Source organism: Diabrotica virgifera, chromosome 1, assembly GCF_917563875.1.
Source record: "Diabrotica virgifera virgifera chromosome 1, PGI_DIABVI_V3a".
In the NCBI taxonomy this organism is placed as follows: Eukaryota; Metazoa; Arthropoda; class Insecta; order Coleoptera; family Chrysomelidae; genus Diabrotica; species Diabrotica virgifera.
In genome coordinates this window covers 305,608,067-305,629,700 of record NC_065443.1, presented here as the reverse complement: position 1 = coordinate 305,629,700, position 21,634 = coordinate 305,608,067, and the positions used below count along the sequence as shown (strand labels likewise).

At 32.3% G+C, this 21,634-nt stretch overlaps 1 protein-coding gene across 6 annotated transcripts in view; it reads left to right on the top strand.

The window, feature by feature from the left end:
* The first annotated feature begins 10,215 nt into the window (after nt 1-10,215).
* The window catches only part of LOC126885870 (anoctamin-2-like), a 106,516-nt gene continuing 95,097 nt past the window's right edge, over nt 10,216-21,634 (top strand). For 2 of the 6 annotated variants that reach the window (XM_050652691.1, XM_050652680.1), the window contains exon 1: nt 10,220-10,521. In XM_050652691.1, coding sequence (XP_050508648.1) covers nt 10,468-10,521 — 54 coding nt within the window. In that variant the 5' untranslated portion in view covers nt 10,220-10,467. Of the gene's footprint in view, nt 10,522-21,634 lie in introns of all 6 variants that reach the window. The other 4 variants (XM_050652674.1, XM_050652656.1, XM_050652670.1 and 1 more) reach the window with 4 other exon arrangements.

Genomic DNA, 21,634 nt, shown 5'->3' with positions numbered 1-21,634 from the left:
TTAGTTCCCTACTTAATTGAACGAGTTGTTATTCTCAGAATTTAGGAAATAAGAATGTTAAAAAGAATCAAAACTAAAATAAATGTTCGATGTTCGGGATGGAAGAGAAGCGAAATATTGACTTTCTAAGTATGAAAGAATAAGCACAAGTTAATAAAACTTTTATTTTATGGAGAAGTTTAAAGATTTCTGCTACCTAAATACTTGCGTGTTACCGGTGTAGGGATCCACAGAATACATTTATGGTAGTTTCTCCCTTTATTTGAAGTTTCATCTACCCTACGTATGTTCTACAACAATGGGAATGTAACTAATTTAATAAAACCAAAGTGGTGACAGATCAAAATATCATAATAGACTTAAAAATCCACAAGGAAAATAAATTCCTGTACCTGGGCTGTATACCATATAAATCACAAAAAATAAAATTCCTCTTTATAAAAGGTATGTTTAAAATCCCTAAAAAGGATTACTACATAACAAAAAAACGATTTCGGAATCAATATTCCATCATCAGTGTTATCAAAGGTTACATGTTTTGAGCCACCAAGATATACGAGCAACAGTAACTTAAGGGTTTTTACCCGTATATCTTGGTGGCTCAAAACATGTAACCTGTGATAACACTGATGATGGAATACTGATTCCGAAAACGTTATGTTTGTTATGATGTAACCCTTTTAGGGATTTTAAATATACCTTTTTTAATGAGAAATTTTATTTTTTTATGTAGACTTAGATTGAAGTGAGATTGAAAGTGTCGAAGAGTATATACCTAGGTACCACGATCAAACTGAACAAACTGAATCAAATGACAGAGATAACTAGAATCATAATCACAGTGTTGTATTGAAAAACAAAAAGATACCCTAGAGTACCATAGTAGATACCATAGAGTGGTACCTATCTGACCCCCTAGCTGTACCCAGATTAGGGTATTAGGGCTGGAATTTAAACAACATTTAAAAAATTAATTTTTCTATTTTAGTATTTTCTATAACACTAGCAGAAAAAAAGCTCATTTTGGCGCCCCTCATGCAAAGGCGCCCGCCTGCAGTGCATCCTTTGCAGGCCCATTATCGCCGGCCCTGCAGCAGCCACTATAGATTAAGAACAACACAGAGGGTCATATAAAGAGCTATGTTAGAAGTTTTTCTGAGGACATATACGAAAGGAAGACGTGCGAAGCAACGAAGGTGGAAGATGTAATTTGAAGAATTGCACAAATGAAATGGAAGTGGGTAGAACACGTTGCACGACAAAACAACGAAAGGGGAACGAAAATCATTTTACATTGGAGACCACGCGAACGGTGTCATAGTAGAGGAAGACCACAAAACGGTGGCTAAACCAAATCAAAGCAAAAGTGGGGAGAAACTAACACCTAATAGAACAAAACAGAAAAGAGTGGAGAACTCATGAGGAGGTCATTGTCCAGGAGTGTTTATCTTCCACTAACATGTCATTTTAAACATTCGAATGTGGAGTTGGCTGACGGGCTGTCAAGAAGCTGGAGCAAGTTTTAGAGTAGGTAGTATATGCATATCATTGATTAATAGGGCTTTTCATCGATTGTCATTTGTTTCGAGCTTCTGTCATGTGTCACATAATATTAATATATCTACGTCATACGTTTTTGGTTTGTATCATTGGTAGATACCAATAACGTATGACGTAGATATATTAATATTATGTGACACACATGACAGAAGCTCGAAACAAATGACTGTGAATGAAAAGCCCTATAACTACCTACACTGGGTAGTTTTTAATCAATGGTATATAGTATTTAACAAGTCAGTTTTCTGGCTGTTTTTTTATCTTGTTTTTTGAATGGTAGAATTAGTTCGCTCGTTCTCCATTCTTCCGGTATTTCAATGGGTTTTATAATTTTGTTAATCAATGTTGTTAATTGTTCTGTCATGGCTGCTCCACAATATTTTAGTAATTCGTTTGATATCCTGTCTTTACCTGCAGCTTTTCTTTTCTTCAGCTTTTCGAGTGTTTTTCGAACTTCCTGTGTATTTATATTAACTTCTTCATTTGGGAGATCAAGGCGTGGGGCGCCAGAAATATTAATGCCTAGTCGGGTCCAACCTGTAAATCCGGCCCTGGGGGTACCATAGCCAGGTTAGCACACTACTGATAGACAGGGCCGCCGCTAAAGTCTTGGCCGCCCGTATGCAACTTAATATTTGCCGCCCCCCTTCCAACACTTTAGGCGTTTCAACATAGTATTTAAAGAAATGTGCAGAAGATACATAACAATAATACCTAATTTGTAAATACCTAGATACTTACTTGAACATTTAGACTAGTACATATCCATGATCCAAAGTCAATTCTATGTACATCCTAATATCTAATATCCTAATTTAAACGTCCATTTAATTAAAATAATCTATGAATGAATAGATAACATAAACACATAAATGAGTTTACGCTAAGGGCGATGAATTTGGTAATGTGCGATAATAATAAGTCTGTGAAAATTTTTTATTTTTTGTATCTCTGGGGAAGTTAATTTTTATAATTTGTTGAGGAAAATTTTTAACAACAAATTGAATTTCACTTGGATTCATTTTTGCAGGCCATTTTCCGGGATCATCTGAAACCAAGTATAAGCTTGAGCTTCCTGCACTGCAATCCAGAATAACTGGAACAATAACTGTTCTATCTTGGTTGGTGGTTTCAGGTTCAGCGTTTCAGCATCAGCTCTCACACTATCGCTATCATTGTCATCAAATCCCCCGTCTCTATCCGAAGTAAAATTCATTTGTTTGGTACTTTTTTCGATAGTTTGGAGTTTGGACTTCGTTTGAATTTGAAGGTCCTAAATTTATATGCGACTGTTCTTTATTTTCGCGTATGTTTTTCATCAAAAATGATTCCAGTGCACCGCTAAGTTTTTTTGCTGCTCAGTTTTGCCTCTTTTATTTGTCTAGGTAGGTAGGTATATTGAAATCCTGAAAGTCGCTTTCTTTTTCTCTTCGGGCATTTTAAAAGTACCACCAAAGAATATAGACCTTAGGTCTATATTATGGAGAGTATATATTCTTTGGTATCACTTAAGAACAAAGCCGGGCGAATTTAACGAAATAAAACCAAAGACACTTCACATAATTTATCCAAATAATCCGTAACCGTAATGCGTATACGAATAATAATTGCTCTGATCTCGACGTTACTTTGAAATAAAGTAGGTACTATGCAAAAGAAACGGGCACACTACTATATATTACAAACAAAATCGTTTATCAAAAGCGTGTCTAAAATGATCAAATTCTCAACTTAAGTGAACTATAACCCATCTATGACCATACATAAGCATAAAGGAACAATATTATAACAGAGCAACCATGGAGTAATAAAAAAAGATTTTTTTAAACCATCGAGTAATAAAAAAGACTTTTTTATTACTCAATGAGAGCAACTAACAAGCACTTATCTAAATTCTTGGAAAGTAGCCTATTGTCGTATCGTACTCTCTTAACAAATCATAAATGTTCAGAATTTGAAAAAATCGCATATGGACCACGTAAATAAAAATATCTTAAGTCCGAAAGCCGACAGCCACTTTGAATTAAAAAGCATTCCCGGAACTACTTTATGACTACAGCTGCAAAAGGGCAGTTCATATAATAAATACCATTTTCTGGTATTTTTGTTTAGATTGTTTGGATTATTATAGAATTACCTGAATCATTACTATTTATTTTTTGAATTTATTTTCGTTTAAAAAAAAGTATTATCGTCAGTGGCCTGCTTTTGGCAGCCCCTATAATCGGCCGCCCGTGTGCGATGCATGCACAATTTGCACACATGGTAGCTGCGACCCTGCTGATAGACTTTAAAATCGTACAGCTCATAGAAACAGAAACAGCATTATGCTTCGGAACAGGAATGATATTTCTATTTCATATTTCATTATGACCAACACAACAAAGAGGACAACGAATTTATGGAAAACATGTGTGTGTGTTTATGTTTTATTGGCACTGGTTTAAGCAACCAACTGGCCAGTCAATGTGTTTTGAATTCTCTCTTTTACAAAATATATGCTTAGTATCTAAATTTAAAACTATTAGTACTACTGTTTTTTTTTTACTCTGTTTTTTTTATTATTTTTTTTTTATTATATTTTTTTTTATTATTTTTTTTTTTTTTATTTTTTTTTTTTTTATTTATTTTTTTTTTTTGTATATTTTTTTATCGCGCTAAGACCTAAACCCGATTCAACCTCGCGGAGGTTTAGATCTTAGTAACTTTTTATTTTATTTAATTATTTTTTTTTTTTATTTATTTTTTTCTTTTTTTCTCAGAGCTTTAATTTTAAACAATTAACATGGTTGTACAAAATTTTATAAACATCTAGATTGTTTGATTGTAAAAGGTATATAAGATTAAAAGGAAATTGTACATTAACTTGAACTAGATTGGCAAAAAAGTTTGATATTTCAATAAAATGTAAAGGACATTCTAATAGCATATGTTGTAGATCAGCAAGCTCTCCACATAAACATTCATCATTATCTACAAGTCCTATTTCTCTTTTGTAGACTGGAGTCAGACAGTGATTACTTCTTATTCGACAAATAGTTTTGATAAAGCCTTTGTTGGAAACTTGATTAAACCATGTCTTGATGGGAAGTGTAGGCTGGATTTTTTTGTAATAATTTCCTTTGTCTGAATTATTGTATTGTTCCTGCCATTTCGTCCGTTTGATAGATCTCATAATAGAAATTATGTCTCCCATAGGAAGTTGATAAGTATGCAGAGTGGATTCCTTCGTTGTTGCTTTTTTAGCCAGATCATCTACTATTTCGTTGTTTTTTATACCAATGTGTGCTTTTATCCAACACAATATTATATTTTTGCCCGATTTCAAAGCTTCACTGTTCATTGCTATGATGTCACTGATGATATAATTTTCTGCAAAATTATGTACATTATATTTCAATGTCTTTACAATGCTTTGGCAGTCTGTAAATATAACATAATTGAGTTCTTTTTGATTAATACATATTTTGTATGCTTCTTTGATTGCAATGAGTTCAGCTGTGAAAATTGTCATTTTATCAGGTAATCTGTTGTTTATTTTTATATTTTTTTGTGGGTAATATATAGCATATCCAACTTTTCCTTCCATTTTTGAACCATCCGTATATAATTTCTGATAACTCCCCCAGTTTTTTTGTACACACTGAAGGTGGTCTATTTTAGTAAGGAAGTCTGTCGCACGAATATTACTTAAATGACAGTTAACTGGAGATAAATAATCTTCATAATTTAGCTTTCGAGACGAGCTTTGTTCAATTTGGTGTATGTCGCCAATGGAATTAGAAACGTTGAGGAAGCTTTCCACAACTAAAAGCAGTTTCTTTTTTTCCCAGTAATAATGAGTTAGGTATGAGGTGGTTAAATGAACAATTTTATTTAATAGCAGTTTATCGTTAACCGCTGTTTTAACTATAAATTTCTCACTTAGGTATTCCCTGCGTAATGAAAGTGGAGGTTCATTAAGCTCACATTCCATGACCAATATAGGTGTGCTACGAAGATAACCAGTGCATAACCTAAGTGCCTTATTTTTGATCCTCTCGATTTTTTGGAGTACAGAGTTTGATGCTGAGCCATAAAAAATAGATCCATAGTCTAAGATTGATCTTATCAAATTTCTGTATAGTAATATTGATATGTTTGGATCAGCTCCCCAGTTACTGACACTTACAGTCTTCATGATATTCATTGCATTTTCCATTCTTCGTAATATGTAATTTGTGTGTTCTTTCCAATTTAATTTGCAGTCTAAAAATACGCCAAGAAATTTTATTGAAGTTTTATAAGGAATACTAGTATTATCAAATTGTAGATGGCTTTGAGGAACATATCGTTTTTTAGTAAAGGTAACAATGGTTGATTTACTCTCTGATATTGTTAAGTTATTATCGGTAGCCCATTTTTTTATAATATTCAATGTCGATTTAAGGTAGTTATTACATCTATCTATTGACTTATTTTCTGCATATATCGCAACATCATCAGCGTACTGTAGGATTTTTATGTGTTGAGGAAGTTTAGTTTCTAAGTCAGCAGTATACAGTATATATAATATAGGACTTAGGATGCTACCCTGAGGTAGTCCCAAAGATGTGTATCGGGAGTTAGATTGATCTCCATTTAATCTAACGTGAACTGCTCGATTAATGTATAAGTTAATGATGTTCCATGTTACTATCTCGGGTATTCCTATTTCCAACATTTTCGCGTATAGTATGTGAAGATTAACGTTGTCGTAAGCCCCTTTTATATCTAAGAACAAAGCACTAACTGCTTTCTTATAAGTAAAGGAACTATAAATGTCGATTAAAAAGTGGCAGAGGCTATCTTGTGTGGATTTACCTTTTCTAAAACCAAACTGACTTCTTGGTAATAGGTCGTTCTTTTCTAGCCAAAATTCCAGACGGTTTTTAATAAGTCTCTCATATGTTTTTAGTATACAGGAAGCCAGACCGATTGGACGGTAAGAATCCCAATTCTTTGATGATTTTCCTGGTTTTAAAACCGGGATAATAGTGTAAACGTGCCAATCGTCAGGAATCTTTATGCGGCGCATCCAAATTTCATTATATATATTTAGTAGTGCAGCCTTACCAATTCTTGAAAGATTTGATAGCATCGAGTAATGGATATTATCGGCACCTGGTGCTGAATTTGAGTTTTTCTTCAACGCAAAGTTTAGTTCAGTGGCAGAAAATGGTTTGGCTAGGAAACGGATTGGTTCTGGATAGTCGTACAGAGCATTTAGTTGTAAATCAGGAATTACTAATTCTGCAGACGGCGGTGTGATATTTTGATGGAACTCTTCTATCCACGAAGCTTCCGACAGAATAACAGGGACTTTGTTCTTTGTTTTTCTATTTTTTATTCGGTTAACTTTTGACCATACATCTTTAATAGGGACTGACCTATTTAGGGATCCGACATAATCTCTCCAGCTATTTCTTTTAGTTTGTTTAGTGATCTTCTTGACATGTGCATCATCTTTTTTATACTTAAGTAGGTTTTCATGGTTTGGATTTTCTTTGAATATACAAAAACTTTCCTGTCTTCTTCTGACTGCTTCTTCACATTCTAAATCCCACCAGTATTTTCCTCTGGAAGTCGGTTTTTTTATTTTAAATTTGGGGATGCAGTAGGATGCAGTTGTATTTATATTGTGCAAAATTTGTTCATAAGAATTTATATCTTTAAATTGAGAGAATACATCTTCCGAATACTGTTCATATAATTTCCAGTCGGCATTCTTTAAATTCCACTTTTGTGAATATGGATTATATGTATGAGTTGGTTGATCCTCTAACTCTACTCTTATAGGTGTATGGTCTGAACCAAATAGGTCTTGAAGTGTTTTCCAAGTGATCAGGTGGTTTAAGTCAGGAGTACAAATGGTCAGGTCTATTGCCGATTTCGAGAAGTTCCTAAAGAAAGTAGGAGAGCCATCATTTTTGAATATTAAATTATTATCGTCTATACAGTCCATCAAGATTTTACCTTTCATATCTGTTTGGTTGTCTAGGCCCCAGGCAATGTGGTGAGCATTAAGATCACCTCCTATTATAAATGGTCTTTCTATAGATGTTATGAAATTGTTCCATTGTTGTAACAATAACTTGGTTCCTGGGGGAACATACATAGATATAAATGTGACAGTATATGACTTAAACTTTATTTTTATTGCTACTTTATTGACGTTTATTAAATCTATTTTCATGGTGACTTCCTCGTAATATAGGTTTGAATTTATTAAAATTGCTGAGCCACCGCCAACAGTTACTGAAAAGCGGTCGTCTCTGACAATATTGTACCCGTGAAAGTTATAATACTTTTCTGGTTTAAATCTAGTTTCTGATAATAATGCGATATCAACTTTCTGGTTTTCTAATAGGTGGATAAGGTTTTCTCTATTAGAGTTAGCCGATCTACAATTCCATTGACAAATTACCAATCTATTCATTATTATATAAGAGAGAACTTAAAACTGATTGAATTGAATTTACTAGAACTGATTTTTCTGGAATTTCAAAATTTTTGTGATTTATATTAGAGATAATACTTGTAACTATATTTGATATTAATTCTGTTAATTCTTTTGATGGTTCATGTATTTTAGATCCTTGTTCTGGATTAAATGTAGATTGATACGAAGAAGAGGTGATAATACCACCAGGTCTGTTGGACATGGGGTTTAACTTTATTATTTTTTGATGTTCCATTGTTACTTGGTCTGGTGAGGAAGAGATAGGTCGTTTGTATTTTGGTGGTTTTATTATTGTATATCTATTTGAAACTGAAGGTAGAGCGAACTGATTGGAAGATGTTTGAGACGTGGACAATTGAGTAAAGGAATATAAAGAGGATGGTGCATTCATATTTGGAGTTTGATGAGAATTTATTGAGGAATTATTGGCTGCTATAGATGCATAAGTTATCTTAGGAAAGAGTTTAATTGTTTCCTTAAAAGATAAGCTGTTTTCAGACATATAATGTTTTATTTTCTTTTGGCGATCAAATTCTGGGCATATCTCCCATTCATTAGTGAAGTGTTCACCTTCACAGGATAGACATTTTTTGTTAAACGATGATAAAGGACAAGAATCGAAAAGGTGAGATTCATGACACTTAAAACAGCGAGGATTACTTTTACACTGCTTACTCATGTGCCCATACCTATAGCAGTGGTAACAGATAATCACCTTTTGCTGGTATTTTTCAACAGTGTGTAAGACATGATTAATTACTACATACTTTGGTATATTCTGGCATTTAAAAGACACAATAACTGATTTTGTTGGATTAAATATTACTTTGTCATCTGCTACTATTTTTCTTGTTATTCGTTTCACATACTCAACCGAGAATTTGCAATGGTGATCAAATTCCTTTATTCTATTTTTAAGATATTCTTCCGATATATCTGAATCTATATCCCTTACTACACCTAGTTTAAACAATTGAAATTTTGGAATGTATGCGGTCAGATTTTTTTGAATAAGGAATTTGGAAGTAACTAAAGCATTTGCGCTACTATAATTTTTAAATGAGACCCTAACTCGGTTGCCTCCGATTGAGTCAATTTTTTTTATATAATTGTCAATTTCTGGATGTAACGTAAATAGGATCTCGCCTATTTTAACAGCGTTTAATTTTCCTGTAAAATTTAAACTGGAGTTTTCAATGAAAATGTAAAAAGGTCCTAAATCAATTTTTTCGTATAAATAAACAGGCCTGGTTTTTTCTGGTTGATCTGAGTTTACTAAAGTATTTTGTTTTTCATTAATATTGTTAAGATTAATACTACTACTTATCTTATTTTGAGGCTGGTTGGGTAGAAATCCATTTAAATCTTGTAAATCACAGCTACTATCCATCGAATTCTCAATATCAGGCGGTTCGCCTCCACTAGATGACTCCATAGAGGAGTTTTCAAGTAACGTTTAACTTATGAACACTTTCAAAATGTAAACTAAATAAGGAAAAGTTTAACAAAACTAAACAAACTAAATTAGAACGGTATAAATCAAATAATCCGCCAAAAATTAATATTTTTCGGAGAGATTTCCAAATTTAAATTAACTTTGACAATTATTTTGACGTATGTGTTTATGGAAAACAAGAAATATACTTCGTATATCGGTACTTGGAATGTTTCTAACTAAACCAAGAGAGCAGGAAATTACAAATGAGCTTGTAGAAAAAATATAGAGACGCGCACTACAAGAGATGAAGAAAAAAGGAAAGGGTCAAATTATGCTAGATGGCTTTCTGATGATTTACAGTGGTGTTGCGAAACAAACGAAAGCCAAAGAGGGAGTCGCCTTGATGGCACTTACATAGACAATTTTTACACCAAGTAGGTACAGTACTATCTCTGAAAGGATTGTTGGTGAGATAAGATATTGTTCAATAGAAATTCAATGGAGGTAATAATACCAAGGAAATGGATTAAAACTGTAAGTGAGGACCGTGAGGGGTATAGTCAATTTAAACATAAAAAATAAGAAAGAAACCTTAACTGAAGATATTAACATAAGGAAGGTAAAAATTGTTATCATTGCAGCATGATCAGTATTTATATATGTTTTTTTTTTTTGATAATGCAAATCTTCTTTCTCATTTTTAGCATCAATCAAACATTCTTGGAAGTTGATGTTTGCAATGATCAACGATCCTATTTATAGAAAATCATTTCATCGCAAAACTATTTTACATCAAAGTCAAAGATTTCCCCCACGAGCGGCTCGACAACACCGCATCATCAGTTTCATTCAGTAATCGCGGCGACTTCGTGTGAAAAGTGTGGTTAGGTAAGCTGGGGGTCAAAAAATACAAGAAATACCTCGTACCTGCTATATTTCACGTTGTTTTTAATAGCACCTGCACTTGTACTTGTTGACACCTCTTCTTATGCACCCAACACAAGAAATGGCTACGCACAACTCACCTGGATTCATCAAAATGGTATATAAGATTATTTTTATTTTTCCATTATCATCTTTTCCCATAGCCATGTATCAGCCTTGACCTGCACTGCATCTGTTTAATCAAATCTATTTTTGATTATGATTATGATTGTAGTTTTAATTACATGCCTATGTTACACAGATGTAGTTATTTGGTTTATTTTTGGAATTAATAAAATGTGTAGGTTTAATTATTTTTAGTATTTTTTTATGTATTTATATCACACTATAACTATAATCAATTATATTTTGGCAACCTAATCTTAAAAATAATATTTGTGTCTGAAATCTGTATATTTATAAGTGTTTCCTTTTATTTATTATCTGATTTGAAGGGATTATCAGTCATTATCAATAAATGTTATCATTTGACATATGTAGTAGTACAAGGAAGTACTACTACGTACTACATAAGCTTCTCTTCTTCTTAGGCAGGCCATCTCCTTCGGAAGGTTGGCGAATCAAACGGGAATAGTGGCTTTGAAACCTGCAGCACCAATGATTTTTGCAGGTTGGCAGTTAAACCAATTCCTCAGGTCCTTGAACCATGAATTTTGGTGTCTTGCTACTGACCTTGTACACTCTATTATTAGCCAGAGTAGCTTGTATCTTTAATCTCTGAATATATGACTTAAGTACTGCATTTTCAATGATTAATAGTGATTAACAGATCATTTTGTTTACTCCTTCTTTGGAGGACCTCTTTGTTGGTGATTCTTTGTATCTGTATTCATGGACTTAGCAGTATTTGTCTGTACTTGTACTTATACAGGGTAGCCAGAAAGTATGGAAACACGGTAACTTCTCGGAAACCGCTTGAACGATTGTTATAAATTTTGGTGGGTAAGGGTATTCTAATAGGGCCGATTTTATAGTGGTAATTACACTGTTGTCAAATCTTCCTTTTTTCTGGAAATTTAATGTACTTTCTTATTTTAAATGGAACACCCTGTATATTGTTTGCGTTTTGAAGTCCTTAAGAAATACTGATTTTTTTTTTCATGTTATGTTCCCTATACCTAAATGCCATAATTTCGGAGTTATTATATAAATTAATTTTTTTGGACCGGGTAGATATTATTTTAGGTTCTTTGGGTCATTAGGAACAAAAAAGGTCTTTCGTAATTTTCCTCAAAAGTTAATCGTTTCCGAGATATAAACAATTTAAAACTGAAAAAAATCGAAAAATGACGATTTTTTGGGTTCAAAAACATAAGTAAAAAATGTTATTTTTGAAACTACGAATTGCCTAAATTCAAGTTCAAATCTTATTTTATAAGATGCCGATAAGTGATTTGGCGTTATTTCATTCTAAAACATTATTTTTTAGTTGTTAATGTAGCCCGATAGCCCGTCCTCTCATATGAGCTTTATTAACAATTAAAAAAAAACAATGTTTTAGAATAAAATATGCCAAAAATCCTTATAGGGATCTGATAGAAAAAGGTTTGAGCTTGAATTTAGGTACTTCGTAATTTTAAAAATGATTTTTTTACTTGTTTTTGAACCTTAAAAATCATCATTTTTCGATTTTTTTCAGTTTTATATTGTTTATAACTCGGAAACGATTAACTTCTGAGGAAAATTAGAAAAGACCTTTTTTGTTCCCAATGATCCAAAGAACCTAAAATAATGTCTACCTGGGCCGAAAAAATTGATTTTTATAAATTGTTAAATTTTTTTTTAATAAATGTAACAATATCTCCGAAATTATGGCATTTAGGTATAGGGAACATAACATGAAAAATAATCAGTATTTCTTAAGGACTTCAAAACGCAAAAAATATACAGGGTGTTCTATGTAAAATAAGGAAGTTCATTAGATTTCCAGAAAAACGAAAGATTTGACAACAATGTAATTACCACTATAATATCGGCCGCATTAGGACACCCCTACCCACCAAAATTTATAAAAATCGTTCGAGCGGTTTCCGAGAAATCACCGTGTTTCCTTACTTTCTCGCTACCCTGTATATTACCCTGTATATTTATTTTTCAGGCAATGTTCATTTTTAGTAGTTAAGTCCATTGTACACACTTATTAAACTTGAACTTTTCAGTTCGAGTCTCACGAGTTATTTCATCCTGGCACAAATGCACTTTACTATCAATTTATATGAAGGAAACCTTGCAGAGGAACTTCAATCATTTGCTGATCAGTGGCCACATGTTTCTTCGTCATTAAATGAATGTTATGTGAATCAAGATTCAGAAGATAAAGATCTAATAACATGTGTTACCGAGAAATCATGTAAAAATTGCATTAAATGGGCTTATACAGTGGCGTAATCAGGGGGGCGCTGTTTGAGGGTTATAACCCCCCCCCCATTGGGATGTACTTTGAGCTCTATATGCTTAACACCATTACTACTCCATACCCCCCAGAGACTCTTCAGTAGTTGTAACCCCCTCTTAGAATTATCCTGGTTTCGCCACTGGGCTTATAAGCTCATTTATCAATGCAATATGATGTACAGTTTCATGTATACAGAACTTGTAAAGCCGGCAAAGCTTATAAATTTCTCCTAAGGCCGATGCCACATTATGCGTTTTGACCGGAAGCGTTTCCGCCGCATCCGGTGAAAACGCATAGTGTGACAGATCGGTCCGGTTGCGTTGGAAACGGATGCGTTTTGAGTCATCGGTACGCGCTTACAAATTGCACCAGACTAAACGCATAGTGTGACAGGTCGGTCCGGCTGCGTTGGAAACGGATGCGTTTTCACCGCATCCGGTCAAAACGCATAATGTGGCATCGGCCTAACAATTCCTCTTGCCCAAGTAAATTGTGAACAAGGTTTTTCGAAATTAAAATTAGTAAAGAACAGGTTTTGATCTTCAATAAGAAATGAAAATCTGTAGGGTCTTCTTATGATGCATCCAAAAAGAGAATTTCTTGTAAGAATTGATAATGGTATTATAATAAATGAACTTTGTAACCGAAGTAATGAAATCTGTAGCTTATAAGCAAGGACCGGATTAAATGCAATCTGCATTTTTTGCATATTTTTGCATTTTTTTTTGATAAATTAGAAAATGTTGCATTTTTTCAAACATTTTAAACATTTTGCATTTTTTCTTGATAAATTCAGAAAAGTTGCATTAATTCGATATTTTAAATCTCAAAGGTTCACTTTCACTTCCAATTAAAAAACTATCAGTCGGAAATTCAATAACTGTGTATAATCCATTTCTTAAGAAAAATGTTTAAATCAGGTAATATTCTTATTCTATTATCTATTTTTGGGACTAGCCGACTATTCCCTAATATAACTTGGTCGGTAGGACAACAATAATTAGTTGACATAGGTTATAAAAACTAGTTTGCTCTCTGTAGGGGGATAAGCAGGTACAGAAATTTAGATTTTAATATTTTATAAAAGCTGAAGTTCATTTCGTGTTTTGATTCGCAGTGCGTTGTTGCGTATTATTTTTGACATATAGTTTAAATTGAGTAACGAATATTTTTTTTTGTCAAAATGCCGAAAGTGACAAGTATTAAACATTTGTGGATAAAAACTAACTATTGTGTTTAAATGTTATTATTCCAACATCATATATATAAATTGAGGATTATTAATGTTGCATTTTAATATTGCATTTTTCATAAAGGCTCTTGCATATTTTTCACAAATGAATTGCATTAAAATGCGCATTTTTTTACATTTTTTTGGTGCATTTTTTCCGGACCTTGCTTATAAGTTATAAATGTGAATCATGAAATTTACTTAGTCGTTTCCAAGATATTGTAATGTAATGAATCATAATTTTTCATATGATGTAAGTGTTTCAATCAAAATACGTTAATGTAATAATATTTATAATTTTTTAAATTTCAATAAAACAAATATTCAACCAACACTACCTACGATATTAATAAATAATCTATTATAGAATGAATGAAATAACCTAAATTAAATAATTGATGGATTTGATTATTGCTTCATGGAAATTCATTTTTATCTAACAATAAAACACTGAAAACTTTTGTTTTCAATACTTCCACAAAATTTACTGTCACTACAGCAGTTTCGGCAGAGTGCTTTTCTCAAGTGATGTATTTTACTGTCTGCACTTTAAAGTCTCTACTAACTGAATGAGTGAAGGAGTGGGGAGCTGTTTGTCTCAAGTTGGTCATTCAGAATTGAACAAGTGCATGAAGGGTCTATGTGACAAATTTTTCAAAACATGTTTTTTATGTTAAAAGTAAGTTGTTCGAACCTAAAAATCTTTCAAACAAACAAGCCAAACACGTTTTAAAATTAATATTTTCTAAGTTACTAGAGTGTAAAGGATCTATGTACACAGTCAATTTTAAAATGTAAGTGCATAAAGGATCTATGTACAATTTTTATATACCGGGTGTATATAAAAACTCGTTAAATTTTATATTTTCCACTTATATTTTCCCCCATTTTAACTGCCTATAACTTCTAAACGGCTCAAGATAGAAATATGCGGTTTTCGCTGAAATGTTTTATTTTAGTAAAAGTTTTGTCTTGATGCATTGAATTTCTTATATCGCTTTCAAATACGAAAAAAAAAATGGCGGATTTTTGAAAAAACGTTGTTGACTTTTTTTTAATGGAACGCCCAGTAATTTTTTTTTGTAAATTGAAAGAAAGGTCATTCACCTATCCAGCGATATAAAGTTTTTCAAAATCGGTTGTCAAATCACTGAGTAATTAATTTTTAAAATTAGAGGTGCAACGTGGATATCACATACCTAAATAACATTATAAGCAAGTTGATATTGTTATGTGATTTCCACATTGCATCTCTCATTTATAAATTAATTGCTCACTCATTTGACAACCGATTTAAAAAAAAAATTATATCGCTGGATAGGTAAATGACCGTTTTTTCAAGTTTTTAGGTAAATGACCTTTTTTATATCGCATTTAAATAAAAAATGGCGGATTTTTGAAAAAAAAAAGTTGTTGAATTTTTTTATTAAAACACCCAGTATATTTTTTTGTAACTTGAAAAAACGGTCATATACCTATTTAGCGATATAAAAATTTTTAAAATCGGTTGTCAAATGAGTGAGCAATTAATTTTTAAAATGAGAGATGCAATGTGGAAATCACGTAACATAATGGTAGGGGAGCCCAAGCGGGGATTGTTGCAGTTACTCGAGCGCGTCAGATTATCATATGGGAATGAACCTGGAACCCTGAAGATGTACCTCTACCATATATTGGCTCTTAACAAAGGCGAGTTCGTTAAGGGGCGCCCGAAAAAAAAAATCTATCCTTAAAAAACTCGAAATTGTCAGATTAAGATAAGGTACCTGAGTTAAGTACATGCAAAAGAGTGCATATTTCAAAAATCTGACGATTTGAGCCGGACGTAAGGAAATGGGTGAGTCCCAAAGTTTCACAAGAAAAAAGCGAATATTTCACAAAATGAATGACAGATCGAAAAACTAAAGAATATGTGCTCAATATTTTTTAAAAATCTGTCGAATAATACCAAACACGACTTCCCACGGAGAGGGGTGGGGGGTAAATGTAATATTTTAAATATGAATCCCGTGATATTTCGCGAAATAAACATCAGATCGAAAAACTGTAAAAATACACTTATTTAATATTTTTGAAAAATTTATCGAATGGCACCAAACACGACCCCCCACGGAGGTGGGGTGCGGGTTACTTTAAAATCTTAAATAGGAGCCCCCATTTTTTATTGCAGATTTGGATTACTCACGAAAAAATAAGTAACATGCATAGATGGCGTTATAATCGGAAAAAGATTGTTGGAAATGGAAAATTAAATTAAAAAATGGCAAGCGCCCGCTAAAATGGAAAACTTTACTTAACTTTTTTTGGTTTTAGGACCTACTCTTCACAACCCAATAGGTCCCCATAACGCTCGAGTGACTGCACATTTAGCATACATTGCTCCCCTACTATAATATCAATTTGCTTATTTTTTTTTTTAGTTATGTTATTTAGGTATGTGATATCCACGTTGCACCTCTCATTTTAAAAATTAATTACTCAATGATTTGACAACCGATTTTGAAAAACATTATATCGCTGGATAGGTGAATGGCCTTTCTTTCAATAAAAAAAAAAAAATATATACTGGGTGTTCCATTTAAAAAAGTCAACAACGTTTTTTTTCAAAAATTCGCCATTTTTTTCGTATTTGAAAGCGATATAAAAAATTCAATCCATTCAAACAAAACTTTTACTGAAATAAAACATTTCAGCGAAAACCGCATATTTCTATCTTGAGCCGTTTAGAAGTTATAGGCAGTTAAAATGGGGGAAAATATAAGTGGACACCCGGTATAAAAAATATATAATAAATATTTTTTTACTGCCGATTCTATAAATTTAGTCTATTTAGATCTTATAGTAAAAAAGTTCTAGTATAAAAACTTTAACTTCATTTTTCTCAATAACTTGCAAATGTCACATAGACCCTTCATGCACTTGTGTCTTCAATTATATCTGCATTTTTTAAGTTATTGATTTGCATAGATTCTTATAAGATAGTTTAAGGCCTTTATTTTGAATATGAAGAATTTGACTGTTCATTAAAAGGATGATTATGAGCTAGAAGGTGAAGTGCATAAATAAATCTGTTTTTCTATTATTGAAAGCCCTTTTGCGTTCTGCTATACATTTATCAAAGGTAGGTATATCGGTCAGACTACCAGAACATTATTGACAAATGTATTGCAGAACACAAAGGGGCATTCAATAATAGAAAAACAGATTCTACATACTCACTACTTAATCATCACTACATAATCATTCTTTTAATAAACAATTTCAAATTTTTCATATTCAAAACAAAGGCCGTAAGCTATCTTTATTATAATCTATAGAAATCAATAATTTAAAAAAATACAAATACAGTTCTGAATGACCAACTTTAGACAAACAGCTTCCCATTCCTCAACCTATTCAGTTAGAGACTTTAAATTGCAGACACATAATAACATTAACTTGTGATACATTTTGTAGAAGTATTGAAAACAATAGTTTTCAATGTTTTATTATTAGATAAATTACATAAGATTAAATTACTGCAGGGTATAAAGTCATAGGCAGTTAACTGAGTTAATACAAATTTAATATCATTTGATTTGTTACCCTTAACTCGCTTATATTCGCAATATTTATTGCCATGGTTCAAGGGGCTTATCACTTCAAAAGGAGTCTAAAAAAGCATTTGTTTTTCTTTGGGGTCGTATTTACTTCTAAATTTTCAATTTTCGGTATTCCCAATGCGTAAGTCAAAGTGTGATCTCAAGAAAATAAAATTACATATGTGAAACCTATTTTTAGATAATATAAAATACTAACTTAAATACTCCCATTTTCGAAAGTATTTTATATGGACCCTAGAGTGCACTAAAAAATCTGAATTCAGATTATGAATTCTTATATTATAGAATATTCCCGTTTTAGAAAGTATTCTTCTAGAAACATTTAAAAATAATATTGATTTACTTTATATGCATTATTATTTCAAAGAAATTTGATTTAAAAATGTTAGGAGGGGGGTGGTCTGGCTCCTTGCGTTTAGATTTAAGATTTGCCCCTTTTTTAAGCCAGTCCTGCCCTAGTTTGAACCATTATTGACCTGAAAAATTGTAGAATTAATGATGTAACTTTACATACATTTTAATTAAAAAATGTATTGTTTTTTATATACTTTGTCAACAATGAAATGCAGATGTTTGATAAATTGATCAATAGTTCATATCATTGCTTTTACAATTACAATAAAATATGTAAAACGATAAACTACTTGATTATTTTATTTTCTAGATTTAAATCCAATATTTTACATGTTAGTCCTGTCGCCAGGGGGGGTACAACGGCCTCGTTAATTCAGATGGACTTACTCAAGTTTTTTTTATGTATTTTGACCCGTAGAACACGAATTTTTTGGGTAACAGTTGATCCGAATGTCGATAAGATTGTTATAGACCAAGAACTTGAGGAATCAAATAACAGCGATTTTTGGCAAAACAAAACAATATTTTGTATTTTTTGGGCCATTTTAAGTAAAAAATATTTTTACAAGTTTTTTCGTAGGATGCACAGTTTTCGAGATAAACGCGGTTGAACTTTAAAAAAATCGAAAAATTGCAATTTTTGAACCCGAATAACTTTTGATTAAAAAATAAAATAGCAAGTCTGCTTACCGCATTTAAAAGTTTAAGTCAAATTATATCGGTTTTGATTATTTGCATTGGTAAAAATTTATTTTTTTATTGTTTAACAAAGCTATAAACACGTAGGGTTTCCCGTGCTTTTACATGCGTTTTAACGCATGTAACGTAGAAATAGTCTTGATTGCACTAGTACCTATTCTACCTACTCGTTCGATTTTAAATGAGAAATCATAGAAACATCACTCACGCACTAGTTGTTTGTAGCTTTGTTTAACAATAACACAATAAATTTTTAGCAATGCAAATAATCAAAACCGACATAATTTGACTTGAACTTTCAAAGGCGCTAAGCAGAATTGCTATTTTAATCTTTTAATCAAAAGTTATTCGGGTTTAAAAATTGCAGTTTTTCGATTTTTTGAAAGTTCACCGCGTTTATCTCGAAAACTGTGCATCCTACTAAAAAACTTGTAAAAATATTTTTTGCTTAAAATGACCCAAAAAATACAAAATATTGTTTTGTTTTGCCAAAAATCGCTGTTATTTGATTCCTCAAGTTCTTGGTCTATAACAATCTTATCGACATCCGGATCAACTGTTACCCAAAAAATTCGTGTTCTACGGGTCAAAATACATAAAAAAAACTTGGGTAAGTCCATCTGAATTAACGAGGCCGTTGTACCCCCCCTGGCGACAGGACTATGTATGTAGGCAATCAAATAAAGTACATACATTTGTACTTCTTTTTGCCATACAGTGATCCACAGATCCAGTGATCTGTGGACGTGTTGTATGTGTAGATGATTGTTGTGGTGCCTACCAACTAGGATGATTTTTGTCTTTTGTTTAACCGTTGAATAATTATAAAACGATGTAACTACATACAAGCGACCGGCGATGGTGAATGCAGAGACATGTTAAGGATAGACCGGGCTATAGTTCAGAGTAATAAGGATTTTCTCGGGACACTCAAAGATCCAGGGCCTAGATTCCGTGCACTGTAGATATCTACATGTCGTTTTCTATCGATATTTGAATATCAAAATATTTGAATTTTTAGCTTTAATTGAATTATTTTCTAGTTTTGCTAGGTTATACTCTAATTGATAAACTAGAGCAAAACTAGAAAATAATTCAATTAAAGCTAAAAAGTAATATATTTTGATATTCAAATATCGATAGAAAGCGACATGTAGATATCTACAGTGTACGGAATCTAGGCCCAGGTAGCTGACTACTTTTTTAGTTATTGTAGACCTATAGGAACAGGAAGAAAACCTACCTGCTTCCTGCCTGGAGTTCGCGTCCGTTTTTAGTTATTAACAATTTAGTGCAAAATTGTGATTTTTTCAATTTTTTGCACTCCATTCAAAAGGTAAATAGTTGACATAAAATTACAAAATTCAGTTTTTTAGAACATTGAAAAACCTTCAAAATGCTGATTTTTGAAAGTTAAAGTTAATTTGTTTTTACGCAAACTGCAAAATAAGTGAAAATCGTTATTTGTTAATAACTTTTACTAAAACTACCTTAGAACTTTAGTGTTTCACCCAAAGTTGGGTATTGGCGTACTTAACAAACCCTCAAAATTTGAGACCGATCCATTAATTAGTTTAAGAGTTATTCTATTTGTTTATCCCAGAGACCTTTATTTTGTAATAAGATAAGACAGAAAATAATGAACATAGGGCAATTCTGAGTATGCCAAATGAAAGTAGAAGAGTGATACTTTTTGTTGTTTTAATTCTATCGTAAAAAGAAAATATGTCAACACACGAAATAACTAGAAGAGATAGATATAAGAGAACTACCACTAACACTGTGCTTCTAAGACCCTTAGAAGCTTACTGCTATAAGTAGTTTCGAAAAAAATAAGAGGTGAATACCATTTGTTTTCGACCAAATCGATTTTCCGAGGAATAATTATTAAGTAATACCAATTTCTATTTGAATATTACATATTTGGAAAATCAACATACAAGATTATGTTGCGGTATCCATTCACCTGGGAGGTTAATTATTTCTATTTTGAATTTCAATGGTATATTGTGCTCTACATACGCAAATAGAACGTCCATAGATAAGTGTAGGTGAATATTTATTTTGTTCATGAACCCGTAACGATAAGGACACGAGCCACTGACTGCTTTTTAATTTTTAATATAATATGTTTATACCTGTTTTTGTTGATAGTATACAATGTGTTATGGAATCTTCTCCAAATATTTTGCAGTAAAACGTTTAAAAACAACATACTAGATAAATGTACAACTTTAATATTTGTAATTTTATTAAACATATAGCCCAACAGATTTGATCGAATAGTTTTTACCTTTCTATTTTCCTTTCCCGATAATCGGACAATCTCTATCTTCATGCATGAAAAAGTAATCAGTTATAGTGACGAATAACGATTACTGATCAAAGTCATGGCATTCTCATTCTAGCGCAGTGATTGCCGCTCTCTTCGAATTCTTCTGATTCATTTGTCTCCGAGAATGGTGACTTAACATCTGTTCTCCAATATACCTTCATTCTTTCTGCATATGCTCTCCATTCTCTGTCAGAAAAGTCCTCCAGTCCAGAAACATACAGTACTCATCCACTGTACAAAGTGGACATGGTTCCAGAATTCTGGAACGGGTCTCATGAATCAATGGAAGATGTATACAAATACCAATTGACTATAGCACGACTGGTTTGTTTCCCAATGCCCCAATGTTTGAAAAAATAATTCCCAATCTTCTCCATTATCCAGTCTTTCCATCTCATTTTGTACCTTCCCATTTTTCTCCGGACAACAGTTTTGACTGAGACTTGTGTGTCCATGCTTGATTTCTTCAAACTATCTGAACAAATGATGATTTTGGTGCTTTATCGCGAAAACCAGAACGAAGTCGTTCGACGCATTGTTGTTTAGTTAGACCAACTTTAAAATGGTGTAAAATCATCGCATAAACATTTTAAC